The following is a 24,744-nucleotide window of genomic DNA, read 5'->3' as shown; positions in this document are numbered from 1 at the left end:
AGCAAGGAAGTTGAAGCAATTAATTTGTGGGGAAATCATCAGAGACTATCAAACACAGGAGTATCTTCTCAGATGCAGCAAACATCAAGGTGACTGGTCAATGGAAGGTTTTCCTGCTTGCCTTGTCTTGCCCTGCTCCTTCATACGTGTCCTCCATTGGTTACTACTAGAGGGAGGCTAATAAGCTAGAAAGCTATTTTGCCTGATGTAGTATTACACTAACGTTTTTATGGAAGTTACACTTCTTTTTTTTGAGAAATACCTTGATCTTCTGTAGCCTATGAGAAGAAAAAAAGCAGAACCTGCAGTTCAAAAAAACTTGTCATGTTTTTTGTGTACTCCTTAGATGTTTCTTATTTCCCACTTCAAAAATTTGTACTTTTCCTGTTTTTCAGAAAAGTTAATGGATTGCACAAAGTTCCTTTAGCACAGCTGATTAGAGTCTGAGTATCACTACTTCACCCATGTTCACTTTCAGTATGAACTGGCTAAATGTGCATTGACCTGTAGCTGAATGCAAATTACTGGCAAAACCAAATACAAAAACGTGTATCCTTCTTAGAAGAGCAAGGAGCCATTTAGTAAAACAGATATGGTGAACTTGGAGATGAAATACTCTTGATTTCTCTTCGGATAAGCTGTAGAACATAAGTGAGAGCAAGAGTTCAGGAAGATTTTGAAAGGGATTGTACACTTCAGCAATGATGAGCGTTACAGTAAGTGCTAAGACTACAGACAGGCATTCTATTTCAGGGCATAATCTAGTCTATCAGGCAGCAGGTGGAACACCAAAACATTCTTTGAGATGGGTTGTTCCATTATTCAGTAATTCTCTGTGAGGAAATCCAGGGTTTTTTTATCTCATGTAGATGGTACAAACTAGGGAATATACTGAGCTTGATAGGTTGTTGGCAGAACAGCGCGATGGTTATGATGTCCTAATGCCTCGCTGTGTAACCACTGACCATCTGTATCCCATCACCTTCATATTTTCAACAGTAATTTTTTCATACTGATAGCACAGAAGCTTGATTTTTATTTTTTTTTTTTCCAGGAAGTGGTTCCCTTTAAAGAAAGTAAAAGTATAATTATAGTATTGTGTAGAACAAGAACCTCTATGTAATTGTATGCAATATGTTTTTAGAACCCTGAAGGCTAAGAATGATTAGAGTAGAGGAGAAAGCATGATTTTTCTTCACACCATCCAGATGTATTTCTTCATCCTTTAGCCTTTCATGACTTCCATATGTATCGTGATAAACCAGAAGAAACGTGGCATACAGTAAAACTAAAAGTTCACTTTTAGCTGAAGTTACAGCTGTCTTTGGTTGGGATTTCAAGGTTTGGTGTTCAAGCTGTGTTGATTGTTTGGGGGGGTGGTGGGTGTAGGAATGTAGTTAAAGTAAGCATTCTAAAAGACTTAATTTACAGGACAAAGCCGTGCCCACTTTAATGAATGCCATGATATTCTATTAGGTGAACTCTTGGTTTTGGTAGTTCTTGTATGCCTTACCTAATAATGTAATAATTTTTCAAGTTTGAATGTTGAGCAGTATATCTTAAATACCCTTGTTATCTCTGCTCTATATCGCAGACTGCATTAGTTAAGTAAACTTTCTCTGACATTTGTCACCTTCAAATTCCTGCAGCTTTTGGAGTCATGAAGCAGAGAACTGAAACTACTATCGAGGAATTTACTTGCATTGTTGCACAGCTGGAAGTGTTGAAATGCCCTTCTATGGTGGGAAAGGAAGGAAGAGCAATATTCTCCAGCTTCTCCTTGCATAAATACTCTTGAATCCAAGAGACTTTAGTACAGCTTGTTGTGGCTTTTACTTAAGTGCCACACAGTCATGAATCTGTGATCCTTGTTTTGGTAGGCACAGGTGTTACTTTTGGGTCCCTTCTTACTAAGGGAAAAGAACCAAAAGTGCTCTCTTTTGATCCTTGCTAATACATGATAGCATTGTAGAAAAACTTGTTTTGCTCTGCTTTTTTTCTCTTTATGTCTGTCGCTCAGTACTTATGCTGTGTAAGCTGACATGATCAGTTTCTGCCCATGTTTTGCATCTTCTATTACTCTTCATAAAGGATCAGTTCCTTTGGGTTCATTGAATAAGTGTGCATTTATATCTGAGATGCAGCACGGTGGCTGCTGACTTGAGGGATTGGTTGCTGGAAACAGAGGTGGTCAGGTTGGGCATTGGGGGGTTTTCTTGTTTTGTTTTTAAATCGCTCATCAGTATTCTCATGTTTTTTCATTTGTACACAAAAAAACCCAACCAACGAACAACCTTTACTGTTAATTATTAAAACCTGGTTTCCAGTGCCCGTCTCCTTTTTTGGAATCTGATTCCTGATAAATTGTGAAGCCATGTAGTGGCCTTTTCCTCATCAGAGATGCTAAGTAGCTGGGCAGTAGTAAAAAAAAATCAGTTTCCTTGAAAACTTAAGAATTTAGGATCTTTATTTAGTCTTTGATTTTTTGAAAACTGGTTTGGAGTTTTAGACCTGCTCACTTACTGATGGCATAAATTTCCTTTCCTTAGGAAGTGAGGCGAATACAGCTTGCTTTTTAAAGTTAATTTGTTTGACTCCATTGAGATGATTTGGCTATGCAGGCATGTCTGGGCTGGCTTAACTTTGCAATTCATGTTTCTCTTTTGTTTGCAAAGTCTGCTTTGTTTCTGGTCTAGATCAGGTTTCTTACAGCTTTCTTGCAACTGTTACTGGCCTTTTATGATGACTTTGGCTCTATATTTTCTTGTTCAAGAAGAAGTGAGCAAGGCTTATCTATCTAAAGGTGAAGTTGCTTCTTAGTTGATAGTAAAAACTAGAGGTGATCTAGTGGTTAGGATGTTGTCTAGGATTCAGAAGCCCTAACTTCTCTCACTGACTCATGAGTTTGGCAAGTTAATTCAGGCATTTCTCTTTTCACCCCCTCCTTTGAATTTAACTTTCAAGTGCTTAAATTAAAGACAGTTTTTTAGATGTTTATTTTCTGCCTCTGTACATAAAGACATTTAAATGTATTTAAGCTGATTTATTAGTTGTGGCTTTATGAATTCTTAATATTCATTTATTATATTTAATCATCTTTAATCAGGATGTTAGTGCCGTGCCTGGGATCAATCTCAAGTAAGACTTTTAGCTCCTCACTTAAGCTTTGTATTTCTGAGCAGACAAACCTGTCTGCCTTGCTACCTTCATGGTCAATGGCTAATAGGTTTTCATTTTTGGAAGAGGACATAAAATGAAAGATAGTGCTTACTATACAACCAAAAGCTTTGGCATCTGATTCTTTCAATGACCCACAACTTTTTGCCATCTTTCCACTAAAGTTAAATGTCTATATTGAGAAGTTACTGTGTACACTTGATATGAGGTCTGTGAAAATATTTTGGGGGGGGGGGGGGGGGGGGAAGACTTCCCCCCCCCCCCCCCCCCCCCCAGTTACTGAAGATCATTTTTGGTTACTTTTGCTGTCTAACATAGTGCTGTCTTGGTGATCTCCAAGACTTTAAAAACCAAGTTACTGTTGGAGGTGGATAATGGTCATGAAAAACTATAGTACTTCAAAAAAAAAAAAAAATTTAACCTCTGTTTCTGCTGTATGTTCTGTGAGTCCCCAAGAAGATGTGTGTGTATTCTTCATTTATTCTTCTTGCTACTTATGCTTTCCTGTTTCTGTGAGGCAAAATAAGAGGGAAATTGACCCTAGTAAATGAATATTTTCTACTAGTGTAGTGGACAGAGTCAGCATGACTGACAGCGTCTGTAAGAGGAAAGTGACAGAAGCGTGTTACTAAACCATGGGATTATCCTTCTCTCTTTCTCATTATTTCTATAGTTATTGTAAGCAAGGTCTGCATTTTCTGTTAGCTTATGAAAATTAAACAAAATCCTGTGGACTGCCTTATAATTTTTTAGTACTTCTGAAGAAGGGGGGAAGTTTTTTTTTCTTTCTTGTTTCCAAAGAACATTGAACTCTGTCAGCATCAGCCTCCTGAGTTGTATTATTTTGACACTAAAGAAACAGCAAGCTGTAAGTGATAGGGCAAGAAGCAGCTGTCTGTCTGTATACTTTCAAAGATCATAAATAAAAAATTAAGAAATGTATACCCAGGCATTCAAGTCCATAGGTTTATATGCTGAATAGATCAGTTGATTTTTTTTAATTTTTTTTTTTACTGTGCAATCAGAAAGACTATGATTTAGTGAAATCTTTCTCTGAAGAAGTGGCTATACCATCTACTGCGGGATTTGAGAGGAAAGAGTTTGAGCTGTGACAGGTGACAAAGCTCTGGAGGAGTATGTGTATGTTTTATGAATGTAATGGGCAACGTAGGCCCGCATTTTTACCTTGAAGTAGTTCATTGAAAAAGGACTGTAAGAATGCAAAAAACATTTATGAGCTCCCTTGGTCTTTTAAAGACATATGATCAACTGCCAGGAGATGAGTAATTTTCCCTTGGTAATCTTTGCATAGTTAGTGCTCTGCTATGTAGAAGTTGAGAAGTGAAACCTGCCTTGATTAATACTAAATTGTCTGGAAAATGGTCTTCTCAAGGCTCTATGTTGCCTAAACTGAGTAGACGGTGAGTTTTCAGTGACAAAATTCATGATTTGTAAAACTGTCTACTGACTGGTTATTATATCAGTGGATGAGGATCTACAAGGAATTACTGGATGATTTTAGGGCATGTAGTGACTGGCATAATGATGAAGCAGGTGCTGACTTCTGGCAAGCATTTTGAATAGCATGCCAATAATGCTACTAATGTATACATTGACTGCCAACTATTAACAGTTGTTAAAATCTTATCGGTTCATCCTGTTATTGCTGGCTGCTGCCACTAGGTGTTTCCTTTTGCTGCATTCAAATAGTTTTGGACTAGACAGCAAGAAGTTTTGTTTCTGGAATTTTTATGTTTATTGTCATTAGTGTAACACAGTTCAGCAACAGTTGGTGATAGAGAAGCTGGTGTCTGGTTTTGAGTGAGTCAAATCCTGTTGAATACAGTTTGCTTGTTTTCTGTAATGTAAGCAGTGTGTAGTGGCTGTCAAAGTGGATGACAGCTGTCTCATGCCAGCTCTAATATTCATCTGATCCCCATGAACTACTTAATTCAACTTGCAAAACCAGAAGAAAACTTGCCTAGGTGAAGGAAAAAAAAGTCACTTCGTTAGTGTCTGGCTCTTTGGGAGAAAAATAGTTCAGCACAAGTGTCAAAGCTGTTTAGAAAAGGGAAGGAGCAGTGAAAGTGGGGCTGCTTCATTTAGCACTAGGTTGCCATAGGATTGGATCCGCAGTCTCATGAAATCTAAGCCCAACATACTACTTTCCACTTGATTGCCGCCTTTTATGAATATTGATTTATCTCCTCACCTCTTAATTAAAATAACTGTTTCATATTTTTCTCAACTTTCTACTTTCTCACTTAATAGCTGTTGTTATAAACAGGTGTATTATTACAGTAAATTTGTGGGTTTGTATATGAAAATCAGCTGTGGTAAATCCAGAATTTGAACCAAAGTGGTGGAAAAAGCTTATAGAGTATTATGAAAATGGAATAAAAATGCAACTGGATTTAATGACATTTCTTTAGTGAGTGTTATTCTGAGGTTTTAACAGCTTTTTTAGAAATGTAACAACTATCAGAAAGTGCAGTAATCAAGATGGAACACTTTAGCTATTAGCTTGGGAAATTCAGATCTGAAGTTATGCCTAGTTTAAAACCTCTCATTTTTATCTAGTGGTAATTTGTAGTTGTGACTCCATAATTAGGGAGCTGTGCAAGAAACTGCATAAAATTTTAGGACATCTTCTGCGGTTTTCCTGAAATGTAGTGATTATAGATAATAAGATAATAATACAATCAAATACAAATCAGAGCCTAATAATCTAAAAAATGTATGTTTTCCTCTATCCAGTTTTCCATTTTTTAAAAGTGATGGGGTGAATTTTTTGTAATTGTGTGTTCTCAGGCATACTTTGATTAACTTTAAAAGCTCTTGAAAGCAGAGTGGTTAGGCTTCAGTGAAGAAAGGACAAATCATTGTCCTCATTTTAAAAAACCCAAACCAAACAAAAAACCCTTTTAAATCCCAAAGCCAGCCAAGCCCCTCCATGGAAACAAACCCCAAAACAAACAAACAACTACCTAGCTTGTTTACCACCAACGTTGTAGAGATTTGTAATTCTTAATTTGAAATCAAAGCTTTAGGGCCTCATGCTATCCACAACAGAATTCTTTAAATAAATTCTTTAAATATGTGGGAAATTCAAAAGTAACAAGTTGGGCTACTTGAGAGAGGCAAGTCACCTTTATAAATCAGGAAAACTTTATGATTTTTTTTTTTCCCCAACTTGAGTAAGGTTCTGTTTCTCCCCACCCCATAAATTTGCCTTCAGAATAGAACTGGGGGTGGGGTTAGGCTATACAAATTTTCCAGATTTTTTTTTTTTTATAGGCTAAACTTGGTTTTATGGTGAAAATTGCAGTTTTTGTTAAAATATGTAATTGAATGGTGATACATTAAGATACATTCGATCTTATAGCAAGAATATTCAAAATGTAAACAATGTGCCTTTCAATGTTAGGAGTTCAGCACTTGGGCTAAACTTTTGTAATCTGTTGGGATTTATGGGATAAACAATATTTACAAGTTTCAATTTGCAGATGTACTTCTAAGAATATTAGCTGACTGTATATATAATTTTCATATGAAACAGTAGCCAATACTTAATGCAGGAGTATTTGGAATTGATATTATGGTACTGCATAGAGGGTTAATTAAGAGAAAAGCAGAAAAGTTTAACATAAATACACATATTCTTTTGAAGTTTGCATTCTAATTAGGGGATATATGTTCATGGAGGTACTACTCAAAACAGTAAATCCTTTTTCCTGTTAGGCATCCACGGTGCATAGGCTGTATCTTAGGCTATAGTTTGACAGGCATAGAAAGAAAATACCTGTGTATCCCCAGGTAGTGGTATTTGTTGTTAGGCTTTATTGGTGCAAGCATTTCTGAAATTGTATGGTAAAGTGGATTAAGGAGACAAAATCATCTAAGAATGAATTATTTTGTGTGGTTTCTTTATTCTGTTACGGTCTGTCTCTAGATGTGGTCACAAATTACCTGGAAACAGTTGGGCCACCATAAGAGAGGGCTGGAAGCAGCATGTATGTATGTATAGCAGTACCATATTCAATGCATGTTAAGCTGTGATATGGGTGCCTTTATCATACAGCGTTTTGTCTCTGCTGAGTGAAAACGAAGGAAAAGTGATGAAATACAAAGTGACTTTCCTGGGTTTTGTCTACACCAGAAATATATTATTTCTTCTGTGATTATTTTAGAAAACTTTGTACAACCAGACACAGATTTTTATGAGCATATTTGAGAGGGCTAAAATGAAATACCAATCTGGTGAAATTATGATATGTTAAACCTCTGCATATGCTCTGTTTAATCCTACTAGAAAGGGAGTAATAAGGTCACCCTTCTCAGTGACAGCTTGCCCATAAGGGTTTAACACACTTTTACTTTCTGAATGAACTTCATTGCCTTAGTTGATTAGTCTTCGTTTCTCTAAGCACTTGTCTGTGCAGCGAAGTCAAATTTCTAAAAAGGATATACCTTTAAAATTTCATTTCAAAACTATTTTTATATTACAAGTCTTAAAGGCCTTAATTTATAGCCTGGGATTTTTTTGTTTTGATCTGGTTTTTGTTTCACCAGTTAGTTTTAGTATGTGTTTGAAAGATGCTGAAGTAACTTGAATTGTAAATTATGAGAATGGCCATTTTTGGATGAATTATATGTAGTCATGGAGAAAAGGAAAGTTTTCAAGTGTTGGAATTGTATCCTACCTTCAGTAAATATCTGTCTATTCAGTCTTTAAAATGGTGAAAGCTAACTATGCATTTTTCTAAATAATAGTACTTCTGATTTTTGTTGTGCGAGAAAGGTGGTGTAATTAATCTGTTAACCAAAGAGAAGTGAAAGTTTTCCAGTTGTTCAGGGTTGAGAAAGCAATGCTGAGGAAGAAGGGGGAAATCTTTCAAATCTCCATTGACAGTTAGGCATGTAATCTGCTTAAATCATTCTGAAAGTCATACCAATCCGTTATCTGCCTCTTTAGCCATCTTAAAGCATCTGTTTATGCCTACTCAACTAAGACAGCTCATTAGCTGATAAAAACAAATGATTAGTCAATGAAATTGAAACCCAGTTCTATTTAAATATTAATTTTGCAGAATTTAAAGTTTTATTTATTATTATAACTAAGATATGTTTGCGTTAACTGAGTTGTATATTTTTTTAAAATACACTGTAATATGCATAATAGGCAAGGGAAACAATTGTTCTACATAATGGAATATACCAGTTAATAAACTAAATGATGTAATTACTTAAACGTTGTTAATGGCTGTGATGCTACCCTCCACCCTCCTAATTAATCAGATGCCTGTATTTGATAGTTGCAAATCAAGATAAATAATATCAATATGGAAGCACTTGTTTCTAAAGAAAACTACAAAACCAAAGTAAGTTTCTAACTGATAGAAGGTTAGTTATAGAAGAAACCTTGTATGTGAGGTTTTCCAATATAAATAAAGATTAAATTAAGGAGTGTTAATGTCTTCAATTTAATCAAATTTGCTGTATTGAGATATTAATGGTGGAGTAATTTACCTTAAAATGCTTGATTATTCCCCTGCTTTTAAACCAAGTTTGGTATCTTAAGGCTTTTAGTAAGGTGTTGGGTTTTTTAAAAGCAGAAGTATCTCTACTTTTCCAAGACTTTTCTGGTTTGCTTCTAAAAAGTTGCTCCTTTCCTTTGATTCCCTCATAAGTGGATTGAGTTCTTTGTCGTTTAAAGGCTGGCAGTGTTTCTTCTGATCCTACCTAAAAGGTTACATACTCATTACAGCTGTTCTGCTCTCCTTTCTCTTCAGTGCTACTTCATGGATGTCTTCAGAGAGTCTGGATTTGATTGACCTCTGAAGAATTACTTGGGCAGTCTGACTTGCTGGAATTGGTCATCTGCAGGGTACTGTGAGGATAAATGTGGGCAAGAAAGTAACTTCTAATCCAGTACTCATTGCTAAGTGAAAGTACTGAAGTGTTTGCAGTTGCCCAGATTGGAAGAAAGATATGGTGATAACTGCAAAGGATTGTGTGTGAATCTGTATTTTCTTTTCCCAAATTCAAAATGGTGGAGTTGTGTTCTACTGCTTTGCAGATTCTCCTGTCATCTCTTCTTGTCAATCACCAGGATTTCTGCAGTGAATGTACCTGCCAGGCTGTCACTTTTTTTTTTTTTTGTAGATTTCAATGTATCCAGAGTAGAAGTTGAGGACACCAGCAGAAAGGGGAGATAGTCCAGGCTCTGCTGATGTAGCTGTTGGGTAGACCTCACAGAATTTGGCTGCATTTTTTCTGAAAACTCAGAACTAATGAAATAGTAAAACACCTCAGAGTTTTTGCTCATGGTTGCTTGATGTTGGCTGCATAATGTTGCTGCAGTCAAGCAACTTGTAAAACGTCTGCTATTATACTTCTGGTAATTGGATGATATTAGGCATAATGATGAGTAGTTTGACAACTTCCATGCAAACTAAAACTGATGTGGTAAGAACAGGATGGAATTCTTTCTTTTGGTACATATTTTCTATTTTTTGATACTACTGTTATTTGATGACCAGTGCTGTGGAGCTGGTAATTCCAAGTAAAGCAAAATCTACAGTGGTATTTTTAGAAAAGAGGCTCTACTGAAACTAGTATATTTGTGTTCTGCTCTGAAAATGCAGTTCACAACTGATTGAATTACAGGACTATATTTTAGGTTACAGAAGAGAGGAACTCCCTTCAACTGATGGCTGTGGATCAGGATCCTGTAGGTATGTCTGTCTTTCCAGTGCAGTATTGTGCCAGCTATTCAGACATGGTCTGGAATTGAAAGAACCAGAGGCATATGTTAATTCAGAGTTGTGCTCAGCAGAAGATTAATTGGCAGCTGCAGTACTGTATTAGTTTAGTTATATTGCTTCCAGAACCCTAACTAGTGTCAGAAACCCTCAACTGCACCATTTACAGGGATTTAACTCTCTTAAAATGTTATTTCTCAGCCCTGAGTCGTTTTAGATAATATAGAAAAAGTGGAATTGTTTAGCAATAGTCCATTATCTTTCCTTCTAACCTGTCTCAATAATTATTAAATGAGTAATGCTATATTCAGTATACCACAACTGCTTTCATGTCTGGAACCATCCTCTCATTTCCATAGCTGGGAATGCTTTTGCTTATATGCAGGAATAGCTTTCACTCCGTCCTGAGAAACAAAGGGTGAAAAATTATTCCCCTCCCCCCCCCCCTTTTTTTTTTTAATGGTGGCTCTAGCAAAACAGTTTATTCAATTTTTGAAGCTTTTTTTTTATCATTTGACAAGGAGGAGCAACATGGATACTTTTTTTTAGCCACATAGTATGAGTATCCATTACTATATATGTAGTGTGAAAAATTGGACTAATGCTGCACTGGACTGAAAAGATTCTTAACTTTGTATTAGGCAAAGATATCTATTAATATACATTCAGAGAAGTCTCTCAAGAATACCTATTTTATCTTCAATTATTCTTTTTCATCTTGTATTCATTCTGCTACTGTGGAAGATTGACAGATGATTGAATCAGGAATGGGTCTGTGTTCCAATGCACAGACAGAAATCAGAAGTGTTACTGGTGCTTAGTTGCATCAGTACTGGAGCTAAGGGACCCTTATGAATGGGTTACTTCACAACTCTAACATGGGAGGCTGTTTATCTGACCTTGTGCTAGCTTTTGTAGTTGATCAGAATGTGAAAAGCTTTCAAAGGAGGGAAAAAAAAGCTTTAAAATTTAAAGCTTCTCAGTCAATGTTTAGATACCTGCAATCCCATATATTGGGGCTAAAGGTTTTTTTTTTTCCTTCAATTAAAACTTTTTAAGTTATACAGCAGAAGATGAAGTCCTCAAATCTTTGCAAACTCTTCCAGTTTTTCTTACTGATAGTTCAGGACTGAGAATACACAAAGCAAACGTGTCTCATCACATACTGTTATTTTTTGCCACTTTACCTCAGATAAGGACTTCAGCTCTCCCATCACTACCTATTCACCAAGTGAATTCTTGACAATATCTGAATCAGTTTCAGTATCATGTCAGTTGTTCTTGAAGGTCAACAGTGCTACAGATAACCTGTGATACAAAAATATTACATGAAGCTTATAGCTTTATACTGTTAAAATGTAATATTTGTGGCTTCTCACCAGTTTTGAACCCCAGGCAGTATGTAAATATGTGTGCTTTATTGGACAATATTGAAAAGTGAAGATCGATGCATTAAAATAAATTGTTAACTGATACGACCTGCTGAAGTCTTCTATTAGTTTGTTTAACTGTAAAGAATGTAGAGGAATGATCATGTTCTATTTGAAATGCATATATTTACATGAACGGAAATAACAGTATCTATAAAATGCTGCAGCTTTTTAGCATGGTGTTCATTGTATTCAACTAGTTATGTATGATCTAAGTAGGTGCTGCTATGCTGAAGCCTAACACTTCAGTAGGGTATGAAAGCCTCTGCCTTAAAGATGGCAGTTCTTTTCAGTTTGACTCAAATAGAAAGCATTAATTACTGCTGTTAAGTTAAAGGCTATTTTAATTTTTATAAATAGAAAATCCAGTGCAACCTGTGTAAAGTGCTTCATGGTGCGCAGAATCCTGCAGAAATGCACTACACTTGTAACTATTGCACAGATATTAACACTGACCTGGTTGATTCTTAGCTCTTAGAACAAGAAATGGCTCAACATAAAAGCCTTTTCTGGCTGCTCTCTGCACAGTAAGTTGGTTAGTCAGATAGGTATGGTAAGATACTAAAAATTTCCTCTTCTGTTTTGGAATTAGTTCAGATCATTTTACAATCAGCCACATATATTCTTTTTTTACAATCATGAACAGAATTTGCCACATTCTCATCTTGTGTGAGAGCTCTTGCAACACTATTTGTATCCCACAGAGCGTTTTCATCTGCACCTTTACACATTCTTACATATTCTGAAAAAAAAATTGGTGAGCCTGTGGAAATGTCTTGCCAATGATTCAGTTTTTTCTTTAATAAAATGAAAGAATCAAGGAAATACGGTGTGGTTTGTTCAGATTTCTTGTTTTTTTTCCTCCTCTGCTGTTATCTCTCTGGAGACTGGGTTCTATGGCATCTGAGCAACTTTGAATATCTTCTGAATTTGAGAGCAAAAGTAGTCTCTTTATACTTCATGTTTTTATGAACGGAATCTTGACTTCATCCCTGTTTCACATAAAAGAAAACTTCAGGTTCTTTGCAGGGAAAGAACATGTGCAGACACATAGTGTAACTGGTGGGAAGGCTTTCTATTTCAGGAAGACAGATTAAAAACTACAAAGGCCAAAATGTAATTGGAGTAAATAATGGCCAACCGGTACATAATACTTCCCTATTTTAAGGTATTTTAAGGTTGCATTTGGATGAGTTAGTTTAATTCATCGTTAATAATAAACACATTCTTATTTGAAACCAAGCCTATCATTTCTACACTGATTCTTGGGTGATAACATAAATTAATATTATGACCAACTACAGGAGATTTGAACTCTCATTTTAGACTTGGTGGGTGACTTAAACCCCAAATATCTGCAGGTCTTACATCATAGAATTACTGAGTTCATAAGCATTTTGTAATGTAGGACGCTTAGTAATTTTGGATGTTCTGGCACAGAGATAACAGAAAAGTGTCAAACACCCATGTTTTGGGGAGCTTGACTTTTTGCCACATGGAGAGAAAGGATTTATGTTTATGCAAATAATGGGATTAAAATCCCCACATGGTGTTATATTCAGGGGGCAGCTGCTGCTTTTACTTATCATAAGCAAGAATAATTGATGTTTTGGAACTGTACTTGCCTCACAGCTTGCCCCCAGATTGGGGAGGAGAGAAATCCCTGCCCTAATGTCTGCTTAATTGCCTTCCTGTCGAAAGACATAGGTGCCTGAAAGGCTTGAATATAACTTTTAAATAAACTCAGAAGTAATGATTTGGTACTCAAGTAAAGGACCAACTGTTAAATAAATTCACAGATATGGTCAGTTATCCCTTTTTGTGTTATTGATACAATAATAGCATAGTTACCTACATAAATAAGGATCTACAAACTTAGCTGATTTTTCTGTGGGTTAGTTTTCAAGCAGAGCTTGAAAAAAAAATCGAATTAAATATTACATGGAGTAATTTAATTCTAGTTGCCGTTAAATCTATTAAATGTGTTTCAGAGTGTTCATATAGCTCAGATTTTTTTATTTAGAGAGATGTGTTCTGAGTGTAATTTTTTTTTTCCTGAATTCATTGGAGAAGGCTTAGTTCCTTGGGTGCTAAGAGTATTTTGTTTCAGAGTTAGTCTGAGGCAGTAGGGAGTTTGTACTGTGGTTTCTGACTAACTTTACTGTTTATACCGTAATAAACCAAAAAAAAATATTTGAAATATATGGTTGCTGGATTACACATGGAAGAGAAGGATGAGCCCTGTTTTATAGTCACCCTCTCTGGCCCACCCCCCCAGCATCTGCGACCAGCTGTAGTTGTAGAGAGACAGGATGTCAGCCCAGATGGACTTTTTCCTCTCAATCATAATGGTAGTTTTTACCTTACCCCCTCTGATGCTGCAGGACTTTGATTCAGGCTGTAATTCATTTGTATTCGCATGAAGATAATTTGCTTCATCATAGCTCTATTGTGAGCTTAAGAGTCCAGTTGCATAGATCTTGCAAGATAAGAACTTCATTTTCAAGTTGTTAACAGTTTGAATAATGGTTTAATTTAATATTAACATTATTATTGGGATGGAGGGAATAGTTAATTAATTTCAGACTGCAGAAGATGTTGGAGAGCAAGAACACTGATAATGTGTGTTTCAGATTCAGCCTGTTGCCTGTAGTGTGTTGGTAGGTCTTTTACTGTCAATGTCAGTCCTTTTTCTGAAAATCTTTTTTTAATAACAACAATTAGAGATCATATTAACGTGATTATTTCCAAATACTGAATTACAAAACCAGGAAGTAAAAATAAAGCCTGTTGATATATTCCTCTGTATACTCTTTGATATATTTGGATACTTGTTTTTTATATTAGCAAATGTTTAAGTAGGAAATAGCCCAGATACTTGAAGATCTTGGCTGAGATTTGCAGAAGTAACTAGTGGTTGCTTGCAGATTTCTAGAGCGCTGGAGATTTGCAGAAGTGACTGGTGAGTGTCACATCTTGGATGCTTCTCTTGATGTCTTTATAGGAACTGGGTTTTTTGTTTTGTGTTTTTTTCCAGGTTGCTGCTTTATTCTTTGAGTATTTGATGTGTTTGTGGTGTGTCTAGTTAGACACTCCACATGGCTAGTTATCTTGGAACGCTCGCCTTCTACCATTTGACAATTATGAATGTTGAGCTCTTAATAGAAAACTTTAAAAAAAATTATGGTGGCATTACTGTTCAATAGAAGACGTTCTAGAAATCTAATTTTTAGCAATGTCATTAATTTTCCCTTTTTGTCCCTTTTGCTTTCTTTTAACAAGTTCCCCAGTCACTGTAGAGTGTATGTGTATATATATGTTTTTTTTAAAATGTGGTAAGAAAATCTTGTCGGATTGGCCTCCAGTGTTACGGTTAATACATGCTGGAGGGGTTGGTTATGTTACTTGCGGTGGTAACCCCTAGCTGTGTCCATTGTGTGGCTGGGACCATTGGCAAGCTGCGATGCCTTTGGCCTGCAGACTGGAAGGACTGGCCGTCTACCGCAACAAGCTTTTGTCTAAGTGGGTGCACCAACACCATTTAGATGCTAATGTGATATAAGCTCGCTGTTTTGTACTAGAACTTGACTGCATCTCAGGAATGTGGCCTGTCTGGTTTTATGTTGGCTTCGGCATTAAAAGGGCCTACTGTAATTCGTGTCTGCCGATCGATTAAAGCTGCAATCTTCTGTTTTACAGCTTTGATGTGCCAAAGGAAATTGTTGGGGTTGGTGGAGAATTACATACTTTTTTTTGGTCCTCCAGATCTTACCTGTGGATCTGTATGCTTTTTGTTTGCCATCTATGATTTGGGAATAAAGTAAATTTGCTATGTGAAGCCATATATGGCATTAGCTTTACTGAAAGATTTGAGTCCTTTTTTTCCCTCTTCAGGTTTTGTTATTTGTTGGGGTAGCTAAATGATATGTTGTTCCTTTCTGCTTTTCTTACAGATATAAAGTGGAGTATATTTCTGTATTTTTACCAGAGATGTGACAATTTTCTGTTGTTTTCTGGTTCAGTGGAATACAGATTGTGGTTCAAGTTTTAGAGGTGGTGAATAAATGAATAACCTAGGCATAACAGAGACGTGTTATAATAAATTTAAGTTCTAGTCACTGCATCTTAGCTGCAATTTGCTGTATTTTGTGTAGAAAAAAAGGATGTGTGTATGGTGCAAACATGAATTGCAAAAGTAACCCTGGGAATAAAATTTTTATAGGTCTATTTTGTACATGAACACAGTACTCATCAGGTCTTTGCTGCACTCCCTACATGGAGTTATAAAATAAAACAATAGCTGTTTGTTTACTTTCTTAAAGAATGTATGTGTTTTGAGAAAATATGTATTTTTTTAAATGTGTTGAATGATAAGTTTCTTCAAGATTTCACTACTTTATTACGTGAAACGTGTGGAGGGAGCACAGGGGAGGAAAACTGTAAATCTAGTTGGACTCAGCTAGCAATTACTTTAGCAGATAAAACAAAATATGCAAATATATCCTGAGTGCTCTAAGGCAGATCTTTCAGACACTGACTGTCTGTATCCCTAGCCAAAAAAGGACATATGATAATTAGATTTTGAAGGACCATGTGCTGTTGCTACAGAGCTAAATATTAAAATGCAAGAAAGCAGACTACCACATGGCACAATTGATTTTTATGGCAGTTCATGTTAAAATGCTCTCTTTTTATATTGCCTTTTAGGTTACCTAGGGTGAAACAAAATTACAGGCTTGGAGACTCTGGAAAAGCTCAGCATCAGCATTTGAGGTAAAAATGAACATACTGAAGTAATCTTGGGAGTGTCCTTCTTGTTAACTTTATGGAACTGATTGGAGTAGAAATTTTCATCAAGATCCATTTTGCATTTAAGTTTTCAGTATTGATTTAAAAAAAAATTACTTCAAAATCTCTCTTTTTAGATCTGGGAAAACTCATACTTCAGGTGAATATATCGTGTAAATTTTTTTTATTTTAGAACTTTGAGAACATTGTAGATCTGCTTAGATATGGTATTTTTCTTTTAAGTTGTAGATTTATAGAATGGCTAATATATTATGAAATTCTTTGTCTTTCCTAATTTTACTTGTATAGTTAAATGTATTTTTATGCAAATCACCATTTTAATTGTACAATATTTTTACCGTTATTAAAAAACACATGTATTAATGTACTTAGGAAGAAATTGTTGCTTTTTCATGAGTTTACTGTATTGTGCTTCAAATTGAAATATTTAAAAGAAGTTTGAATTCCGAATTTATTTTTTTAATGTTTAACTCAAGTGAAATGAAAATACATGTGCATGGAAAAAGGAGTACAATTATATAAAACATAGTAAAATTATGTAGAACATACCACTACTGTATTTCTCACATGAGCCAGTTATATTAATATTAATCATTGTAACCTGTAAATAGCGTTAAGGAAGTATGCTTTCGTTGCACAGTTAAACTACCAAAAATTAGCTTTTAAATCACTCTAACATTTTTATTTCTAATAGTAATCTAAAATAATTCATGTTCAGGATGGATTTAAATAGCTCATTTTATGTCAGCCAGTTATAGTGTAGGGTTGACACGTTATAGCGTTTATAAGCAACTGAATTGCCAAAATTAACCCTGCTATTGTAGTTCTCTTTTCAAACCATTTTTATAGTTGATAGGTTTTGTTGTTGTTCTTTTTAAGAGCCGAAGCTTGCAAATTATGTGATTAATCTACAAGCTGATATCATGATGTCAAAATGCAGTTCGGGAAGCATAAACACAGAGACTGTGGAAATTAAAACGGTAAGACTGTGCTTTGTAGTATGGGAGAAGCTGGTTTTTATGTATCACTTCACTGTATTCTCCTTTTTTATATTTATTCTTCAGGATCTTAGCATAAAGTAACTTCTGTGTGTGAGGTTATAGAAATTTAGTGTGAATTTATTCAGCAAGAACAGTGAAAGGAGCTACTTTATTTTATCCATAGATGGTTAGATACAGCAATGGTGTAGATAAGATGTTTATCATGAAACACGTGCTTTGATATTTTCTATGAGGCTGAATATGATTAGAAATGTATTATTTTTTTTAAAAAGGGGTGTGTGTGTGTTTAAATATATTTTTTGTAGATTTTATATTCAAATGTGGTTGTGTTGGTGAAGTACAATAAATTAAAAAAAGTGGGAAGAGAGGAGGTAAGAAGGATTGGAATTAGAATTGGATTTTTAAGTTGTTCCAGATAGGAGGTACAAAGTAAATGACAGGTAAATTGTTAAGGCCTTAGTTTCGATAGTATGCTTCACTTTGAATTATGAGTTCAGCAAAAACAGGAAAAGCGGCTATCCAATTTAAGTTATGTTAGAAGAAAGATTGACACGTAGTTTGATAACATAGGGAAGACAGAAATGTATCTAGTCCTCACCTTGCCTCGCATCTCAGGTGCCATACACTTCACAGTTTAGCTTTTGTCCTCTGTGTTAAGGAGGTAAAAGAAATCTGTATAGCACCTCTTCTGCACCACTGATTAAGCAACTGCGTAGTTAGAGGACTGTTGCACAGGGCCATATAGACATCAGTTTTGAAAATGAAATAGTTTGTTCCAGCATCTGACTGCATGTCTGTACTTGTTAAAGGAAAAGCATCCCCTTTCTAAACTTCTATTCTGAATCCCTCATGTACTGGTGTCACTATAGATATGCTAGAAAACTGATTTTTATTTTCATGTTTTACTTCTGGTAAATGCCCTACAGCTCATGTATGTTATGCTGATATATAGTGGTATATAATTTTTTTTTTAGAAACTGTTAAAATGTACAGCAGCATAACTTTGTTGATGTGAACTGTGTCTTGCTGGCTCTGATAGAGCTAGATTAATTGCAACAGAAAGTGTTTATTAGGCTTTTGCCTCAAATCCAGGTTTGGTCATTCTAGTGACTGAACACTAGATGAAGGACTTAAGGGGTTGTGGGTTTTTCTGAGTCTGCTAAATGTCATGTTGTACTCCATTTCTCTCTGATACAAAGACATCTAGGAGGAGTCTGCCAGGAATTCCAGCTGTTAACTATACTGTATTGCTTGTAGAAATGCTTCAGAAGCAGCTCATTCAAATGTAGAGTCTTAGTGTAATCTTAATTTAATAAGCTCTTTAATGAAACTTTTCTGAACAGAAAGCAGCCTTTGCTGCTTTGGTATGTCTTGGTGTGCTATTAGAGACCAATGTCCTGCCTTTGCTGTTAGACTGGTTCTGTATCAGAAAAAGAGAAGAAAATTCTTCTAGTTCAAGATGAATGGTTCACAATGAATATTGATGATTGTGCTAGGGAAACTAGGGAAGCAGGTTCTCATAGGAATGCTTCCATTTGAGCTTTGTAAGCACTTACGTGTTCTGTTTGCCTTTCTTGAAAGGGAACTGCTCCGAAATACGTTTTCTTTTTGGTTTTGGTTTTTTTTTTCCCTTTAAGAATATTGTAAGACCAAATATAAAAATGGCCATTAGGCAATGCATTTGGTGAAGGTCTTTGAAGGATAACGGGTAAGGAGTGTCTTGTGCAGCTGTGTTGTATGTTAAAGATAGCATGATATAAAAGAGCTTTGTGATTCATCTAATCCTTTGACAGTACTTCCTTACTTTAGACCTTCTGAGCCAAATGATGTTGGTTAGAAACTTTGAATTTTGAGTTGGGAGCAGAAATCTCAATGCTTAATTTTCAAAGTATCCTAGATGTTATCTGCTAAATGAAAGGGAAAAAACCTTTTTCCCATGAAAATGAAATTTTTCACGTGTTTCTGAGATGCTTGAGTTTGGGGCACTTTTTTTTTCCAAATAAAAACTGAGTGTGTTTGTTTTGGTCTTTAAGTTCTCTAGGAGAACTGAAGTTACAGGAGTAATATTCACAAAATACGCTTTTGTAATGCTTTTGGACTATCATGGAAAAGTCAAATCCTTTTAGAAAGTATACTTTTAAAAGCAGATTTAGAAACCAGACAATATTTGAATCTTGTATCTTGACCTTCACTTGGGCAAAACAATTGCCACTGAATGCTTATAGTGTAAGTCACGTTGCTGTAGACTTCTGCAATAGTTGGTATAGAACACCCTCAATGAATATTTTACATTTTGTAAATTAACATTTACATTAATTTTCTACTTTGTATTTTATATTTGTAATAATTTATGTTTTTATTTGTTCCTCCATTACCCAAATAAGAATTTTCTGTGTTAGATCTTTCAGCAAGATAATGTTTCATGTAGCATTTGGATGTAAAACTTACTATAAAGAATGTGATATTCAGACTCTTCAGGTGTTCATGTAAGAGAATATTCAAGCAGCAAGTTTCACTTAATATTTTTTGTGTAGCTTGTGGTTTATTTACTTTAGACTAAGTGGATTTTTTTTTTCACCCCTTAAGGCTAACTTTTTTCTTGGCTGATGCTAAGAGTGTTTTTAGAGAATAAATTCGACATTCCTGGACAAAGATGAAAACCTACAGCATTAGAAATAATTTTTGTATCACAAGGATTATATTGTGTACAAATTTACAAATCAACATTAGTGAAGAAAGCAGATGAAATATATTGTGTATGGCAGTAATAAATTTTTGTTGTTAGTAGGAGATAGTTGTAGTTTTACGTTAACTTGGTGTGAATATAACACATGCTATGCCCACAAATAGTGGTAAAAACTTGAAGGATGTATCCCCAGGGCTCTAGTCTCTTCTCTGTGACCTTCAGAGCATCATTCCATAAATGTTTTAAATGGTCCTTGGAGCAGGACTAGGTCCAGGATGCCTTATTCCAGGTGAGTGCCCTCCTTGGTTTGGCTTGTATTCCTTAGTGTTTCCTTGATATATTTTTGTGCACTAAGGGAATGCTTCAAGTTGGAAATAGTCCTTGAAAAACCTACACCACAATTCCAGAATGATTGTAGACTGGAAGAAACTGCTATTAAATGTTGCTGTCTGTTCATGCCCAACCTTGTGCCCTTCTGAAATAAAGTTCTTTAAATGGTATAACAAGGGTTTAGTTTTAGCTCTGCAGTTCACTGTCCATTCACATAAATGTGCATTAAAATAAGAACATCAAGTTGTGGATTTTGCTCTTAAAACTATCAAGATTGGCCATAAAACTGGGCCTTTCAGTATTATTTTACTAGAACAAATAAGCTTGGGCACTGTGCTGCTTTGTCCAGCTTCTGTAACCTAGTCTAAAGGCACAGGAAACAGGACTTGTTTCCTGTGTTTCTCCCTCCAAATTCAGTTTCAGCAGGTTCTTACAGTTTCTTGTTCTAGCATTTTTCAAAATAATGCAGTGGATAAAGATGGAACATCTTGGCAGGTATCTTTGTTACTCACAGTGGCTGAGCAGGACGGATTTGGTTTTTTTCTGCTTCTCTGTTAGCTAGTTTGTTAGCTAGGTTCAGTTGACTTCTGTCCATAAACTCTGAACACATGTACTTACATCTCAAATGTTTTCAATTTAAAACCTGTTCTTCAAGTATGTGTGTTTTTTCCCTCTTTATTTCTAGAGGATCCTGTACTGCTTTTCTTTCATTGAAGAACTTGATATTTTTCCTTGCTATTGAAATAGAGACTTGGAATGATACAATTACTTCATTATTCTGGCTTACTCCCATAATAACATTGACATTGATCTTGTCAGATCTTATATACTTCCAATACAAATAATACAAATGAAGGCCAGGACTAGGAGACTTCAGCACAGCAGGAAGTAGTATTGATGGTTTAGGGAGAACTTTTTCTTTTTACCTGAGTTTGCATACTGTGGGAGGGAATTTAAGCTATTTCAAGTGTGTTCTGCCTCATGAGAGCTTAACTGTTATTTTGCTAATTACTCATGCAGTTTATTGTAACTAAATTATCTTTTTTTTTTTTTTATTAGATTGCAGGGTAATAATGGCATGGTTAACGGTGGCAGGCAATGTTGTTTTGCTTGTGCTTACTTTTCAAGTTACAAATGTGCATTTGCTGTTCCTTTGCACTTCAGAAGGTTTTTTAAGAATGCTTTTTGATCTCGATGAGATGATTGTACTTAGGGCAGGTCCTTCATGAAGAGACACAGAAACTAAAATCGTAGTTTAGCGTATATGTTGTTTCACAGCTCTTCCAGATCAAACTGGAACGATACATAAGTATAAATCCCCTTTCTTTTTGCAGTGGGGTAGCTAACCTAGTATCACTGTCATGAAGTGTGTAGCAAAGGAGATACGCTTATTTGTGAATATTGGATCCTGTGCTTGTTTTTTATTAGCAATCTTCTCAAATAAGGTTGGTTTTCCTTCCTTAATTCCCTCCTGGTGATGTGATATAGCTATTTCATATGTTCCCAAAGTTGTATTTATGATTTGGAAAAGAAACACAAAATATGTGGAATAGTAAACAAAGAGGAGGCACTGCTGATCTAAAGTGATTTATAAAACTGAAGTGGCTAGGCTTAGACGCAAGAATGATTGGGGAATCTGCTTTAGCTTTTATTATGTGAAAGGTTTGGGTTTTATTCCTGGATCTTTCTAGCCTTGAGCAATTACGATGGCTGTGAGCAGGTCTCATTCTAAACAAAGCAAGCACTGATTGTGTTTTCACATGGGTTACTGTATATAAGTAGAAAAATATGCCTGAGACCATTTCAACAAAATAGTTAGTCATGATAGCCTTTTGGTTTTCTTCAAAGGATTTTTTTGTACACGTTGCCAACTAGCATGATACTCATTGGAATATAAAAAGAGAAGGTAGACATATTAAGGGGGACCTTCATCTATAAGCTTGGGGGGGAAGTGGGGCGGGGGGTGGGGACAACATACCTTTCCCTACGTTTTCTCTGTTCTCCCCAGCTCTCATACACCTAAGTTGTCAGTTCATACAAATGAAAAATGTGATACTTGTTTATGCCTGTGCTGTAGAAAATCAATCTTTTTCTTTCTTGAAGTAAAGCTAAACCAGCTTTATTTTTCTAAATTTGTTCTTAAAGACATTTTAAATGGGATTCTGTCAGAACATGAATGGAACTTTATTCTGCAATGTACGTGCATAAACCCAAATGCGTAGAATGAGCTTTACCCATAAAGTACAGCTCCTTTCACATTTCTTTGATACTTAGATAAAAAATATCTTTAAGTGTAAAAGTGCCTGTAAATTTAAAATTAACGCTTTCTGCTGAAAATAGTATGAGACTTAGCACATAGTGGAAGTAAAATCAAGTAATGTCCTTAGAATAAATTTTCTCTTCTTGCTTTATATTGTGACTGTATCTAATACTGTTTCTTTTTTCTTCTCATAGTAGGCTGTGCTGGAACAAAAATGCAATGAAAGAAACACTGGATGAATGAATGAAAAGCCCTGCTTTGCAATCCCTCAGCATGGCGGGACTGCAGCTCATGACCCCTGCTTCCTCCCCAATGGGTCCATTTTTTGGACTACCATGGCAACAAGAAGCAATTCATGATAACATTTACACGCCAAGAAAATATCAGGTACTAGTGATAATACTAATATAGTAATGTCAGAAAAAAGTACAATTAAATTCATTAACTTAATGGAAAAAAAAACAGAGCAGCTGGAGAGTGTGCAGTGTTGCACACAGTCTAGGCATGTCTCTCTCACAGCTCCATCTGTTGGGAGTCAGTTGTGTCTCTTATTTTTTAGCTTGGCTGTGTTCTACATTTGTAATATCCTCTGTTCCCTCTTCTCAGTTTGCTCTGACGAGCAGAACAACTTTTAAGCTGAGCATTCTCTTGCTGCTCTCTGCAAAATGCTGTTGGGGACATATACAGTAAGCACTATGCTGTGCGTCTCGATTGTATACATACAATCATGTCTCCTTCCTCCTCTGACCTTCTGTCTTCTACATGGTAAATGTTGATTTTTGGTTTACATACTGGTCAAAGCAGCTCAGTAATGTCAGAAACCCCATCGGGGCACTCTGGTTTTCATTTCTTTTTAAGGAAACCTATTTCTGAGTTCTAGAATTTCAGTTCTCTTTGTACTGCAGAGGTGCCTGAAAGTTGGCATTTGGTTAGTGTTACTGAAAAGCTTAGATCACCTTGAGCTAATATACTTGCTTATTTGGCTGAATTGATGTATACAGTTAGATAGAAAAAAGCTAGAGCTTTTAAAAACAGAATCATCTGTTAAAAAGATAGAAAGCTACTTAAAAATAGCAAATTATGATACTAAAGGCTTTAGATTTAGAAGATAGACTATATATAGTCTGTTTTTTTTTTTTTTCTTTAAGGACTGTGACAATACATTGGTATGAAAGAGATGTATTCTATGGCACTGGAAAGATCTCTAGAGATACTACTGACTTATCTGTCGTTTATTTACCACTGTGTTATTTTTTGTCAGCTTTTTCACTGCATTGCTGCGAGTAAGGACATTATTATTATTTTTTTAACCTAGGTTGAACTGCTTGAAGCAGCTTTGGATCATAATACAATAGTCTGCTTAAACACTGGCTCAGGGAAGACTTTTATTGCAGTACTACTCACTAAAGAGCTGTCCTATCAGATCAGGGGAGATTTCAACAAAAATGGAAAAAGAACTGTGTTCTTGGTCAACTCGGGTAAGAGGAAAAGTATACTAAGTTCTTAAAAGTGCTGCTAATATTTCCATGAAATATTCCTTAACAGAAGCTGTGTGAAAGCAAAGTTGGGAGAAACCTCTGCATAAAGTCTTCAACAGCAAGGATGCTAAACTGATTAAAGAATGTGATACCTTTCATCTTTTGCTTATAAACCATTTAATACAACCTGTTTATGACATCTTCTGTTTTCTGGTTTAAAATTAAGGCATTGAATCTGAAGTACAGTTTAGTTACCAGTCTGTTTCCTTGCTGTGGTTTTACATGGAGGCAGTTGCCCTGTACACCTGGTTTAAGATTCGTCTAAGCTAAAGATCATGTTATAGAACATGGTGCTAGGTAATACAGCACACATCTTGAAAATTAGTGTATGAAAAGATCTTTATGTGATTGAGATTGTTTTGTTTTGTTTTTTTCTTAAGCAAATCAAGTTGCTCAACAAGTGTCAGCTGTCAGGACACATTCAGATCTTAAAGTGGGAGAGTATTCAAGTTTAGAGGTAACTGAATCATGGACAAAAGAGAAGTGGAGTCAGGAATTCTCTAAGCATCAGGTAATGTATTAAATATAAACTATAAGCAGAGTCTGCAATAAGTTAGGCTTGCTCAGAAGTGATAATTTCTTCCAATTATACATTAACTTTTCTAACAGAAATTCAGCATATTGGTATTATTTATATATGAATTTTGAGGCAAAATAAGTATAGGGCTTCGCACGTTGTTTTGAAAAAGCTGTCCTTTTTAATCCCTTGTTTTCAGTCTCCCTGATTTATGGCTCATCGTGATTGTGAT

At 35.5% G+C, this 24,744-nt stretch overlaps 1 protein-coding gene across 10 annotated transcripts in view; it reads left to right on the top strand.

Annotated features, from left to right (window-relative positions):
• The window catches only part of DICER1 (dicer 1, ribonuclease III), a 66,601-nt gene that overhangs the window by 2,147 nt on the left and 39,710 nt on the right, over positions 1 to 24,744 (top strand). For 5 of the 10 annotated variants that reach the window (XM_074825025.1, XM_074825026.1, XM_074825024.1 and 2 more), the window contains exons 2-6: positions 16,079 to 16,144; positions 17,060 to 17,160; positions 22,652 to 22,844; positions 23,773 to 23,935; positions 24,376 to 24,506. In XM_074825025.1, coding sequence (XP_074681126.1) covers positions 22,701 to 22,844; positions 23,773 to 23,935; positions 24,376 to 24,506 — 438 coding nt within the window. In that variant the 5' untranslated portion in view covers positions 16,079 to 16,144; positions 17,060 to 17,160; positions 22,652 to 22,700. Of the gene's footprint in view, positions 1 to 14,192; positions 14,334 to 16,078; positions 16,145 to 17,059; positions 17,161 to 20,060; positions 20,157 to 21,112; positions 21,643 to 22,651; positions 22,845 to 23,772; positions 23,936 to 24,375; positions 24,507 to 24,744 lie in introns of those variants that run through there. The other 5 variants (XM_074825030.1, XM_074825027.1, XM_074825029.1 and 2 more) reach the window with 5 other exon arrangements.

The sequence above is a fragment of the Strix aluco genome, chromosome 4, assembly GCF_031877795.1.
Source record: "Strix aluco isolate bStrAlu1 chromosome 4, bStrAlu1.hap1, whole genome shotgun sequence".
Classification (NCBI taxonomy): domain Eukaryota; kingdom Metazoa; phylum Chordata; class Aves; order Strigiformes; family Strigidae; genus Strix; species Strix aluco.
The sequence above is the reverse complement of the archived record's forward strand: the minus strand, read 5'-3'. Positions and strand labels throughout refer to the sequence as shown.